Source organism: Lycium barbarum, chromosome 6 (genome assembly GCF_019175385.1).
Source record: "Lycium barbarum isolate Lr01 chromosome 6, ASM1917538v2, whole genome shotgun sequence".
Classification (NCBI taxonomy): Eukaryota; Viridiplantae; Streptophyta; class Magnoliopsida; order Solanales; family Solanaceae; genus Lycium; species Lycium barbarum.
The window spans coordinates 4,823,353-4,836,996 of NC_083342.1; the positions used below are offsets into that span (position 1 = coordinate 4,823,353).

Below are 13,644 nucleotides of genomic sequence, written 5' to 3' on the forward strand. Positions count from 1 at the left end.
AGATTTGCTGACTTTGTTTCTTCCATTGGTTTTGCTAATAGCAGGTCTGACCACTCCTTGTTCATCTATCGCAAAGGGCACCACTTGGCTTACATTTTACTATATGTGGATGATATTATTCTTATTGCTTCTTCAGATGCTCTCCGCTGTTCTATTATGGGCCTTCTTGGCTCAGAATTTGCTATGAAGGACTTAGGTCCTTTGAACTATTTTCTTGGCATTGCGGTGACCCGTCACAAGGGTGGTATGTTTCTATCACAACGAAGTTATGCTACGGACATTATTGAACGTGCAGGAATGTCCTCGTGTAAGCCTTCTTCCACTCCGGTTGACACTAAACCGAAGGTCAGTGCCTCTTCTGGCGATCTGTGTGACGATCCCACTAATTTTCGGAGCCTTGCAGGTGCTCTTCAGTATCTTACCTTCACCAGACCGGATATTTCTTATGCCGTACAGCAGATTTGTCTTCATATGCATGCTCCACGAGATACGCATATGCTTGCTCTTAAGCGGATTATTCGGTATATTCAGAGTACTCTTGATCATGGTTTGCATCTTTACTCATCTTCAGTTACTGATTTGGTTTCATACACTGATGTTGATTGGAGATGTCCAGACACCAGACGCTCGACGTCGGGTTATTGCGTGTTTTTAGGAGATAATTTGATATCCTGGTCATCTAAGCGCCAACCTACTCTTTCCCGCTCTAGTGCGGAAGCAGAATATAGGGGGGTTGCTAATGTTGTCTCTGAATCATGTTGGATACGTAACCTCCTCTTGGAACTACATTGTCCGATCCCTAAGGCTACTTTAGTTTATTGTGATAATGTCAGTGTCATTTACCTGTCAGGAAATCCAGTCCAACATCAGCGCACCAAGCACATTGAGATGGATATACATTTTGTTCGTGAAAAGGTGGCGCGCGGACACGTCCGTGTCCTTCATGTTCCATCCCGATATCAGCTCGCCGATATTTTCACTAAAGGACTGCCACATGTCTTATTTGAAGATTTTCGGGACAGTCTCAGCGTTCGTAAACCTCCCGTTTCGACTGCGGGGGTGTGATAAATAGTGTATATATGTAGTAAAAGAATATTTTGTAAATCTTCTATTTTAGGTTAGTATAGTTTGTATCCTAATAGGACATTGTAACTATGGTATATTTACCAACTCAATCAATGAGAATAATCACAGAATTAATCTCTTTCAGATTCACGTACGATGCATTCTAACATGAAAAACGGGGTGTAACAATGAAGGTCAATCTCAGACATGTCATTTATTTACATATGGATGTATAGTCATATGCTGGCGTTCAATAAAACAAACGATGGTTGCTTCTTCTTCATATCATGCAGAGATAATAATAATTCATGAAGCAAGTCGAGACTGAAAAATGCGTTTGGTTGATATCAATAACTCAGCACACCCTAAAATATGGGGTTTATATTGAAAAGAAGGATATTCCAACAATAATATATGGAGACAATATTGCATGCATAGCTCAACTAAGAAAAGAAAACATTAAATGAGACATAACAAAACAAGTTTCTCATTCACGATCTTCGAAAGAAGGGTGAAATAGACGTTCAATAAATTTGTTCAAGTGATAGTTTGATAGATATGTTCATTAAGGCATTGACAACTTCTATATTTTAGAAGTTGGTAGACAAGATTGGAATGGACTCCGAAATGTGGTGTTTTCATGAGGGGATCGGAGATAAATACACACTGAACTCTTTTTCTTAATCAAGATTTTGTGCCATGAAATTTTTCTGATAAGGTTTTTAATGAGGTAACAAACAAAACGTATTATGAATAATTTGTACTCTTTTTCTCGCACTAGGAACCTGTTTTTGTACATGAACATCGGAGGGGAGTATTATGAATAGTTTAAGAGAATGGATACACATGATGTTATGGACACACCCGTTTTCCCTTAGGGGTCGTTTGGTTCATGGTATAAGCTGGGATATTCCGATACTAATTTTGGTATTAATTTTGTACCATGTTTGGTAGAAGGTATAAATTTATACTTTCTACCAACCAGAGTATAAAATGAAGCACAATCTTAAGGATGAGATATCCCACCTTATCCCAGTAACCTTGAGATTATTTTATCCCTTCTCCCAGATAAAATAAATTAGTCCCGAAATTATAATCCCGAGATAATTTAGTTCCCATACCGAACGACCCTTACTATTTGATGTTGAGTACAAGTTATTACCTTCACTTATTAGGCTTGTAGATAACTTTATTTTCAGATGAATAAAGACACAACATTAAGCAGGACAAAATAACTCCCTTATTTCCTTGTTACCCCTCCTTTCATATATTAATCTTTTGTTGATTACTTACTTCTTCCTAGAGCCTGTTTGGATGAGCTTAAAAAAAACAGCTTATAAGCTGGAAATAGCTTATAAGCAAAAAAAAATAAAAAATTGGGGTAAGCTAAGCCAAATGGGCCCAATTAATTTTTTGGGTTTATTTTAAGTACAAAATGGCTTTAAGCTGACCAACCAAATACTCAAAAAAGCTGAAAACAGCTTATAAGCCATTCCAAACGGGCTCTTAATCTCCTTTTACATCATGAAGACATTTATGTATTTTTTTTCCGTATTCAATTTTGTAAGTGAGCATCAAGAAGATAGTGGCAAGAATTATCATTCACAGTTAAGATAGCGGCAACCTTGTCATTTCACGGTTAAATAATACTTCCTTCGTATCAATTTATGCGATATAGTTGAAATTTTGAGAGTCAATCAATTTTTTTCTGATCAGAATATTTTTATTTGCCTTTTAAAAAATTTAAATTGTTAATTATTGTGATTTATAGTATTTTTTACGTAATTCCCAAATATATAAATTTTATTTCAAAAAACTTAAAGCTTCTATGTCCGAATTTACAGTCGAAGTTTAAAAGTTTGAATCTCAAAATTTCTACTTTTCCACATAAAGGGTTTGTTCGGTATGAAGGAAAACATTTTTCAGAAAAATATTTTTCAATTTTCTCATGTTCGGGTGGTTAAAATTTTTGATAAATATTTTCTTTAGGAAAACAAGTCCCTCACTTAAAAATGAGGAAAATGACTTCCTCAGTGAAAGTAGAGAAAACAAGTCCATAAGTGACATTCCATATCAATTGTCTCTTCCACCCTCACGTACCCACCATTTTTGGAACGCACCTCATATTCACCCACCCAACCCCACCACCAGGGTCATCTCACCAACATTGGGGGCCTGGCCTAAAGCCAAATTTTAGAGAGAGGCCCTATTCTTTTTTTTAGAAAAGATCGTCATATGCATTTTTATTTAAAGTCGATTTTTCTAACTTTTTTAGATGTAAAGTCATTAATTACTGTTTTATAATTGATTTGTTCTACCAATTCTTTTTTAATTGATAATATAGCTAATCCATTCAATCTATCTGAGACATTGTTGATCTTAGATAAAATTTTATCAATTTTAATTTTGAAAAACTTCTTTCGGTTGAGGAAACAATTATATATTTCCTCTATTTCAATTTATGTGAACCTATTTCTTTATTAGTCTGTGCAAAAAAGAATGACAATTTTTTTGTATATTTAAAAATAATTTACCTTTGTGCAATGATTTATAGTCATACAAAATTGAAACGGAGGGAGTATATAAAATACATATTTAAAGAAAATATAGGACCTCAAGCGATTGCTTTACTAACCTTATGATCGAGCTACCCCAGCCTACCACCTGCCCACGCACACCCCACCCACTCTTCACCACCCCACAACCCACCCACCCACCCACCCACCCCTAACATGGATCGGAGGAGGTACTATCATTAGAGATATATTTGTATAATGTTTTATTTTTTCCTATTCAATGATGTGTAACTTGTAACTTGTTAAGTAAAGCCTAAGAAGATATTGGCAAGTGGCAACACTGTCATTTCCCTGTCAAACAAATAAATGATAATAATAAATAAAATAATATAGAAAAAAGAAAGCGCGGGAAACAGAGTAACCCCAACCCCCTCAAAACACCCTACCCCCTTCACTTTCCCTCTTTCAGAGACCCTAATAGACTGTAAAAATCCAAAACTTTATCTCCAATTTCCGATCTCGGCAACTATACGACGGCGTTTTACCATCGGAAAAAGGATGAATGCTGCCGAGAATAGCCGGCGATGGGACCGGCGAGACAACACGAGGATATCAAAGAAGCAAAAACTAATACTTAACTCCGAAGAACAACTTGAATCAAAGCTAGGCTTTGATATTTTCACCGAAGGCGATAAACGACTTGGCTGGCTTCTTACTCTTTCCTCTGTAACTACTACTACAACAACCTCAATTTACCTTACTTTACCTCATTTGTTTGAGTTATTGGTGAATAAATAATTTTTGATTTAATTTTGTAGTCATCGTGGGAGGATCAGGAGACTCGCAAAGCGTACAGTTGCGTCGACCTTTATTTTGTTTGTCAGGTACTCCTTCTGTCCCAATTTAAGAGCCCGTTTGGATTGGCTTAAAATAAGTAGCTTTTAAGTGCTTGAGTTGATTTTATTAATGAGTAGTTACATGTTTGGATAGAAGTGTTTGATAAACACTTTTTTGTTTGTTAAAATGACCTTAAAGTTGTTAACAAAGAAAGGTAATAAGAAAATATAAGGGATGAAAAAGGTAATATACTTGGTCAAAGGAGTAGCTTTTTAAGCTAAAAAGGAATAAATTGGGGTTCACCAACTTTTTGCTTTTGACTTATTTTAAGCACTTTTTTATTTTGCCAAACACTCCAAAAAGTTAAAAAGTGCTTATAAGCACCAATCCAAACACCCTCTAAGTGTATTACTTTTCTTTTTGGTCTGCTCTTTCTATAGTTAGTAAGTTGACAATTCAAACAATTTACATGTCAAGTTTAACACCACAAGAGTTAAAGTGCTACACACAACTTTAATTTAAAGACCACAAGATTCAAAAGTTTCCTTTTGTTTCTGAACTTCACTGGTCAAACTAAGACGCTTAAATTGGGATGGAGGGAGTAATAATTATACCTATGGAATATCGCTTTGATTTTGTTGTTTATTCATGTGAAAAAAACGAAATGTCAATTGTGTGAGTCATTGATTGGGTGTTTTTAGTAAAGGTGTTGTTTATTGATCCAAGAAGGGAAAATATTGTAATGTTAATTTCTGTGAGTTTTTATGTGTGATTTTGCTGTTTATTCATTTAAAAAAGACAAAAGGTCAATTATGTGAGTTATTGATTGGATATTTTAGTGAAGACACGTTTATTGATCTGAGAAGGGAGAATATTGAAATGTTAATTTTTGTGAGTTTTTATGTGTGAATTTTCTGATTGAAGGATGGTTCAACATTCAAAGCAAAGTACAAATTCAGGCCATATTTTTATGTGGCAACAAAGGTCAGTCACTTAAATTTCTTTTATCTAGCTTTGTGTACTCTAATAAAAGAAAGTTCTTCTCTTCCAAATTTCATACATTTGTTGATTGTTGCACATTTGTCAAATAGGATAAAATGGAAATGGATGTCGACGCATATCTGAGAAGGCGATATGAATCTCAAATAGCAGACATTGAAGTTTTAGAGAAAGAAGATCTTGATCTTGTAAGTCTCTTAACATCAAATTTAGGATTTGCTTGTTTCATGAATGCTTTCATATTCAAAAGTTCCATGTTAATGGAAGTGTAGAGTGTATATGAGTGGGATCCCACTATGACACCCCAGCCAAAAGGCTATTACATGTGTAAAGTGTGCCTAGAAATGCAGCAGGCACGTGGCTTGATTTTGCATCCTATCACTTCCCATTTCATGTTATCACTAAAGTATTTATCTGTGGGTCATCATTGTTTGAATGCTATGCACAAGAGAAAGTTGGTCATATGTCTAGTCGTGAGGTGGCAGAGTGAAGGAAAATTGGATTATAGGTCTAGGGAGCAAGAACCAATGTGAAAAAAATGTTTTTTTTTTTAATTCACTTTTTAAGCTTGTGAACATGCTCAAAATATTAGAGATGAATGTCACTGATATAATCTTGTTAACCAGGCTATATTAGACTTCTTTTTGAAGTTTCGTTGGGTATTTTGGTTCTATTCATAAGCTGTAAGTAACATTGTTAGAGAGGTGATAGAAAATAATTCACTCTTCCAGCCGTTCGTTTGTTCTTTGTAACTATTAGCTGTTTAAAGAAACAACTTTGCAAAAAGAACTTAATGAAACCAATTATATTTTAGGGTAAGTAGAAGCCTGAATACATGTACTGCAAGTTTAGTCAGCATAGAAGAGTGATTTTAGCTGTTTAAAGAAACCACTTTGCAAAAAGAACTTAATGAAACCAATTATATTTTAGGGTAAGTAGAAGCCTGAATATATGTACTGCAAGTTTAGTCAGCATAGAAGAGTGAACTTAAGGTGAGATTAGACAAGATTGTGGTCTCTAAATCTAAATAATTTAGATACTTAGGCTCGTTGTTCCAGGAGAATGGAATAGATGAAGATGTGACACATACAGTTAAAATGGGATGGTTGAAGGAGATGCATATGGAAGATAGATGTGCAGCCATACAAGATTAGACAATATTAAAAATGACTACATTTAATTATAAAATTGGAGAATGTCACTTGATATGGTTTGTTTATGTCATGTGTCAAACCCGGATGCATTGGTTTATAGGGGTGAAACCATGGTGAGAGAAGGTATTACAATGGGAAGGTATCAAATGGAAGGGAATCGTGCTGAAAAACCTATAATCTCTTAGAACCTATGGACACTTAGTGAAAGATAGTGCACAACGAATGAACAAGATCTATATAGGCGATTCCAATTAGTTGGGAATATGATTTAGTCATGTTAATATGCTTAATTAGGTCCTATGCTTTCTAGGAGTCTTTTAACCCTATCAGATATTCTTATGCAAGTGAAAATATAGAGAACTTATAGTACTTCTCATTTTTGTTTTTAGTTTGTGTAATATTTGCCTGCGATGGATCTACTGGAGAACTATGGTCATAGAGGATTGTTTGAGATTGAGGTGTAGTTGTCGCAATTGTGTTTTCTCAAGTGAAATAAGCATGAAAGATACTTATAACTTAGTGGTCGTGAGATACAAAGAAGAGGCAGAGTTCTACTATAAATATAGTACACTAGAAAGGAACTTATGTACTAGCTTTCCCTCTTTCTTTTGGATAAAAGAAAACCGGCGAAGTTGCATTTTTCTATATACTAGTCTGCTTTACTTCAAGAAAACTTGAAACGCATAGCAATAAGTTGCATCTCTACTAGCTTACAAGCTCAACTTTAGTGTTTTCCATGGATTACAAATGTACAAGATTGGCATTTAAAAGGAGGAGAATCCCAAGAGTGTGGGATGTTGCGCTATTAGCACCCATGTGCCCAGGGAAGGAGAGACATAGTAGAGCTTTTGAATAAATAGAGAATGGTTATGTATAATTGAAGATGGAGTGCAATGGTCCCGTTGTACAACAACAAGGACGACATTCAGAATTGCAATAATTATAGGGGTCTCAAGTTGCTAAGCCACACTATGAAAGTGTGGGAGTGGGTGATCGAGATGAGGATGAGGAGGGATGTGTCGGTATGCGAGAATCAGTTTGGATTCATGTCAGGGCGCTTGACTATAGAAGCTATTCATCTTGTCAGGAGATTGGTGGAGCAGTATAGGGACAAAAAGAGAGACTTACATATGGTGTTCATTGATCTGGAGAAGGCATATGATAAAGTCCCTCGGGAAGTCCTTTGGAGATGCTTGAAGTCTAGAGGTGTGCATGGGGCCTACATCAGTGCAATTAAGGACACGTACAAGGGTACCAAAACTCGGGTTAGGATAGTGGAAGGGGATTCAAAACACTTTCCTATTGTGATGGGGTTGCCCAGGGATCGGCCTTTAGCCCGTTTCTATTTGCCTTAGTGCTGGATAAATTGACGGGACATATTCAGGAGGAGGTGCCGTGGTGTATGTTATTTGCAGACGATATAGTTTTAATTGACGAGACGCGTAGTAGAGTTAATGCTAGACTAGAAATTTGGAGAACGACTTTAGAATCGAAAGGTTTTAGGTTAAGCAGGATTAAGATAGAGTACATAGACTGCAAGTTCAGCGATGTGACGCAAGAGACAGATGTGGAAGTGAAGATCGAGGCACAAACTATACCCAAAAGAGGGAGTTTCAAGTATCTTGGGTCCATAATACAAGGGAACAAGAGATTGACGATGATGTCACACATCGTATTGGAGCAGGGTGGATGAAATGGAGGCTTGCCTCCGGGGTGCTTTGTGATAAGAAGGTGTTGCCTAGGCTAAAAGGTAAGTTCTACAAAGTGGTGGTTAGACCAGTATTATTGTATGGGGCAGAATGCTGGCCAGTCAAGAACGTTCACCTTCAGAAGATAAGGTAGCTGAGATGCGGATGCTTAGATGGATGCGTGGTCATTCAAGGAGATATATGATTAGGAAAGATGTACGGGACAAGGTCGGAGTGGCTTCCGTGGCTGACACGATGGGGGAAATGAGATTGAGATTGTTCGGACATGTGAGGAGGAGGTGCGAGGATGCGCCGGTTAGGAGGTGTGAGAGATTGGCGGTCGCAGGAGTTAGGAAAGGTAGAGTCAAGCCGAAGAAGAACTGGGGGAAGGTGATTAGACAGGATATGACACAACTTCAGCTAACTGAGGTCATGACCTTAGATAGGAAGATTTGGAGGTCGAGGATTAGGATAGCAGGTTAGTAGGTAGTTGAGTTTTGTAGCGATGTGAGAGAGAGAGGTGGGGAGCTAGCCTTTCCATCTCCTTTTCTCCTTTCCTTAGTAGTATTATTTTGGTATCGCGTAGATCTTTACCCCTATGTGTATATTACTATGTGTTGCTCCATGTGTTTGTTATCTTGATATATTGCTATCTTATTTCTCTTGCAATCGTGCATTGACTTTGTTTCTTTTGAGCCGAGGGTCTATCTCTCTACCCCATAAAGGTTGAGGTAAGGTCTGGGTACATCCTACCCTCCCCAGACGCCACCTGTGGGATTACATTGGGTATGTTGTTGTTGGCGCCTTATTCCTTTTTTTTTTTGTTGCACCCATGATGTTATAATTTGTATAGAAGATTAAGTGTCGTTAGTAGAGAATCATATTATGTGGTAGAGTCTCTACCTTCTGGTATTATATCTATACCAGAAATTTTCCCATTATTAATTTAATTTTTTACTTAAAAAATTAGCAGAATAGTTTCTTAATTTGTTCTAGCAAGCAGGGAGAGGGGGTTGGCATATGGCTCGAGTAAGAAGTGAATCTAGAGTGGATTGTACCTGTAAGTTCTAAGTATCGACATTGTATTGCTCGAGCCAAGTTTCACTGAAAGGTAGTCTGTTCTCATAAAATGCATGTTAGATTGCACATCACGAGAGCAAGGTAAACAGCCTGGTTTAGCATTACTCCTGTGTTGGAAAAATTTCTACTTACTGTTGGCTCACTCCTGGTTAATACCTACACTATCTATTTTTATGCCAGAATGTCTCTTTCTGATATTTTTTTCGCTTTTTTCAGAAAAACCATCTGTCTGGCCTACACAGATCATATTTAAAGGTATCATTTGACACTGTCCAACAGTTGATGCACGTGAAGAGGGATCTAACACACATTGTTGAGAGAAATCAAACGAAGTTTGATACTATAGAAGCATATGAATCTATACTGACGGGGAAAAGGTAGTCTCTGATATTTTGAAATAATATCGATAACCAGAATTGTCTATCCATTAAATACTTAATGAAGTTCACATATCTTTTAGATGACCATCAGTTATTTTGACATTGTTTAATTTCCTTACCAATTTATACGAATCCTTTCATTTAAGTTTCATTATGGTGGTATACCAATCTGAGGTGATTGTTTCCTGACATGCAGCAAGCAGCGAAGTCAAGATTTTATAGATTATATCACTGATCTACGTGAATATGATGTCCCCTACCATGTTCGCTTTGCCATTGACAATGGTGATGTCCTTTCCAATGTTCATTTTTCTGAAGTCTCAAAATTTTGAATTAACTGTTTATGTGCTCTGATCTTAACATTGAACTTTACATTTATTAGATATTAGATGTGGTCAGTGGTATGATGTCAGTGTATCGAGCTCCGGTGTTATGTTAGAGAAGAGGACTGATCTCTTGCAGCGAGCTGAAGTTCATGTTTGCGCCTTTGATATTGAAACCACAAAGCTTCCTCTTAAATTTCCTGATGCCGAATATGATTCCATAATGATGATCTCATATATGGTTGATGGCCAAGGCTATCTCATTATTAACAGAGAGGTGCTCATTCTGTACTGCATTTGTGTTACTTACATTTACTTTCTATTCTGGACTAGGTTTTGTGGAATTCATTCACCTATCTGTTATAAAAATCTGAGAAATAGTGATAGGCGATCTACATGAGTTCTTCAGATCTTTTTCACTGTGTTTGCCCATTTAGGGTCTTAGCATAGATTTATGTAGCTGGTTGTTGTTAGTGAGACTCCTCCTTGATGTGAATTCTTTAGCAATACGTCTACAAACAAAGATCCATATTTATTTATTTTGGAAAAGTAAATTAATTATTATTTTATGTAATTACAATCAATTTGTTCTGATAAATTAACGGAACTATTTGTTTTGAATTCCCAGTGTGTTGCGGAAGATATAGAGGATATAGAGTATACCCCAAAACCAGAATATGAAGGGCACTTTAAAGTGACAAATGTGAAAAATGAGGTAATAGGTTTTGTGTAATTTTACACACTGTATTTCTTCGTGATTGAGACGTCCACTCTTCTACCACATTATTTTGTTGCAGGAAGGGCTCCTTAGACACTGGTTTGCACATATGCAAGTGGTGAAGCCCGGTATCTATGTAACATATAACGGTGACTTCTTTGATTGGCCATTTGTGGAGACAAGAGCTACTCATTATGGTTTGAGTCTGAAGGATGTATGTAGCTCCTTACTGTTAATTTACCATTTAGCATCTCTCTCTCTCTCTCTCTCTGTGGATGATTTTCCAGAGTAATGTTACTTTGCCAACTTTGTTCCTGATAATGCCCAAATAATACGACCATTGATAAAGTTTAAGAAATTTTCCCTGATGCACTCAATTCATTATCTAGCTCTGCTCTCTGTCCATTTCCAACTTCACAGCATTGTAATTTTTCTGTGTCCACTGTCCTGAGACAAAAATATACGAATTGTTTCTCTCGATAAGGCGTTTCAGGTCGGTAAGGTGTTTCAGGTCCTTTGGGCTCAGTATACCCATGCTGTCCAAAATATTTTGTTTTCTGATTTTTCCTCTGATAACTCTTGCCGCATTGCTGGTAAAGTTGCTGCCATGTGACCAGGAGGTCACGGGTTCGAGCTGTGGAAACAGCCTCTTGCAGAAATGCAAGGTAAGGCTGCGTACAATAGACCCTTGTGGTCCGGCCCTTCCCTGGACCCCGTGCATAGCGGGAGCTTAGTGTACCGGGCTGCCCTTTTTAACTCTTGCCGCATTGCTGTAAATACTACACGCATATAGTTTCATAAAGGTTGCCTGTTTCTGTTGTGTTATATTCTCAAGAAGAATATGTAAAATCATTGTTTTCAATATTAATATCATCTTTTTTTTTTTTGTTTTATGTTTTTGTAGTTTCTCATTTCTGCCTGAAACCCATGTTACACACATTCTTTTTAGTTTCTCACTGCATCTCTTTTGAGCTGCAGGAGCTTGGGTTTTCCTGTGACAAGAATCAAGGGGAATGTCGTGCTAAATTTGCTTGCCATCTGGACTGTTTCGCTTGGGTCAAACGTGATAGTTATCTTCCTCAAGGAAGCCAAGGTCTGAAGGTGTAATTCATAACCTCTTTTTCTTTTCTTATTGCTTATGCTCTCTTATTCTTCTTTTTCCCTGATTCCTTGTGATTTTAACCTTTTAGTACTGTATTCCAGTAGGATCTTTCTTGTCTTCACAGTTTGAAGTTCACAGTAGTTCTCTGCTTTTGTTAATGGTTCCAGTTGATAAAGTAATATTAATGTTTTATTTTTCCTGTGGACTCAACATATCTTTTGCCTAAGAGCTCATATCTGTTGAAAGTATCATCTTTTCTTTCCTTACCCCCTTAGCTGCTTAGTAATGATTGAAACTTATATGCTTGTAAAGATATTAATTGAGCTGGATGGCAGTAGTTTCCTTTATAATCAGACTACAGATTTTTTTCGCTTCTTGGAGTTCCCATTGTAGCTCAAAACCAAATTTTCAGATCCTAATGATTTTTGGTTGGAGAATGATAGGGTTCTTTTTCTTCATAGAAAAGCTTCCCACTCCGTTAAGATTCTTCAGAATTAGGTATCTGTAGTACTTCTTTTTGAAGGAAAAAAAAAGAGATTTGGAAATAAAGATTTCCAAAGAAACTAGTTTACGGCACATAATCAACTTAAGAAGATTAAGAAAGAAAAGTGAATGATTATGGCTCTCTTAAGGTAGTCAAAAAAAGAGAAGGGAATGAGTTCCCCTTATGTTTAGGAATTATGACCAGATAAGTTGGTCCAAAAGATTCTTCATTTGTGGCAAATGAAGAAGTCATTTCACTTCTCAATTTTCTTGCTTATAATTCCGACCTATTTAGACAAAATATCTGTTAATATCAGACTCTTCACTGTGACATTTGATGTAACTATTGCCATGTTCCACTCCTACTCAGGCTGTTACAAAGGCCAAGTTGGGTTATGATCCTCTAGAAGTTAATCCTGAGGATATGGTTCGCTTTGCAAAGGAAAAACCACAGGTATGATCTATTCAAAATTGGTTTATCTTAATAAGTTCCGCATGAATTTCAAAGATGATATTTTGCTATAGTAAGTGTTGGACATGATTGATAACTTGCTCATTTGACCCAAATGGAAGCCACATTGCACAGACCCAAACCCCTGCTTGACAATTTTATAACGAAAATGTTATAGCTTTCAATTATCTAAGGATTTCACAATCATCATTTAATATCATACGACTACACGAGTAGCCTGAGGGGATCCAAGACTTTTGTAGCTTTAGCTTGCAAGTCATTTATTTCCCTGCTGCGTGAATACACGTCTCTTTGAAATTTTTTCTAGTCCAAAGACTGTTCTTGCCATTAAAGGGGATGTTTTCTTTTTCTTCCGAGTCATCGCCGTTACTTTGTAATTCTGCCCCCTTTTGCATATTACAAATGTTATTTTGGTTTCTAGTTTTGTGTATGGGTGCTTACTCTGGTAAAGGAGAAACCTATAGAAAAGTGGAAATGTGGACTGCATTCGGTGTCTTTTCATCTTTTGCACTTTATTCACTGGAGGAAATACAGCCTGGATAACCTAACTCTTGTGTGTTTAAATGATTTTGCAGATGATGGCTTCATATTCTGTATCAGATGCTGTTTCAACTTACTACTTGTATATGACCTATGTTCATCCCTTCATTTTCTCCCTTGCAACCATAATACCCATGCCACCAGATGAAGTCTTGCGCAAAGGAAGTGGGACTTTGTGTGAAATGCTTCTTATGGTCCAGGTAGGGGTCTTTAGAAGCTCCTTTTTTGTTTCGGGTTCTATGGAAGTGCCTTGTTTATGATTTTTAGTCTTAGGGTTGGTGCCTCTT

At 36.8% G+C, this 13,644-nt stretch overlaps 1 protein-coding gene across 2 annotated transcripts in view; it reads left to right on the plus strand.

Annotated features, from left to right (window-relative positions):
- Positions 1-4,010: 4,010 nt before the first annotated feature.
- The window catches only part of LOC132600566 (DNA polymerase epsilon catalytic subunit A-like), a 50,587-nt gene continuing 40,953 nt past the window's right edge, over positions 4,011-13,644 (plus strand). The window contains exons 1-12 of one of the 2 annotated variants that reach the window (XM_060313826.1): positions 4,011-4,307; positions 4,400-4,465; positions 5,343-5,402; positions 5,510-5,605; positions 9,556-9,716; positions 9,916-10,004; positions 10,102-10,319; positions 10,671-10,757; positions 10,840-10,974; positions 11,739-11,861; positions 12,716-12,799; positions 13,393-13,557. In XM_060313826.1, coding sequence (XP_060169809.1) covers positions 4,140-4,307; positions 4,400-4,465; positions 5,343-5,402; positions 5,510-5,605; positions 9,556-9,716; positions 9,916-10,004; positions 10,102-10,319; positions 10,671-10,757; positions 10,840-10,974; positions 11,739-11,861; positions 12,716-12,799; positions 13,393-13,557 — 1,452 coding nt within the window. In that variant the 5' untranslated portion in view covers positions 4,011-4,139. Of the gene's footprint in view, positions 4,308-4,399; positions 4,466-5,342; positions 5,403-5,509; positions 5,606-9,555; positions 9,717-9,915; positions 10,005-10,101; positions 10,320-10,670; positions 10,758-10,834; positions 10,975-11,738; positions 11,862-12,715; positions 12,800-13,392; positions 13,558-13,644 lie in introns of those variants that run through there. The other variant, XM_060313827.1, reaches the window with a different exon arrangement.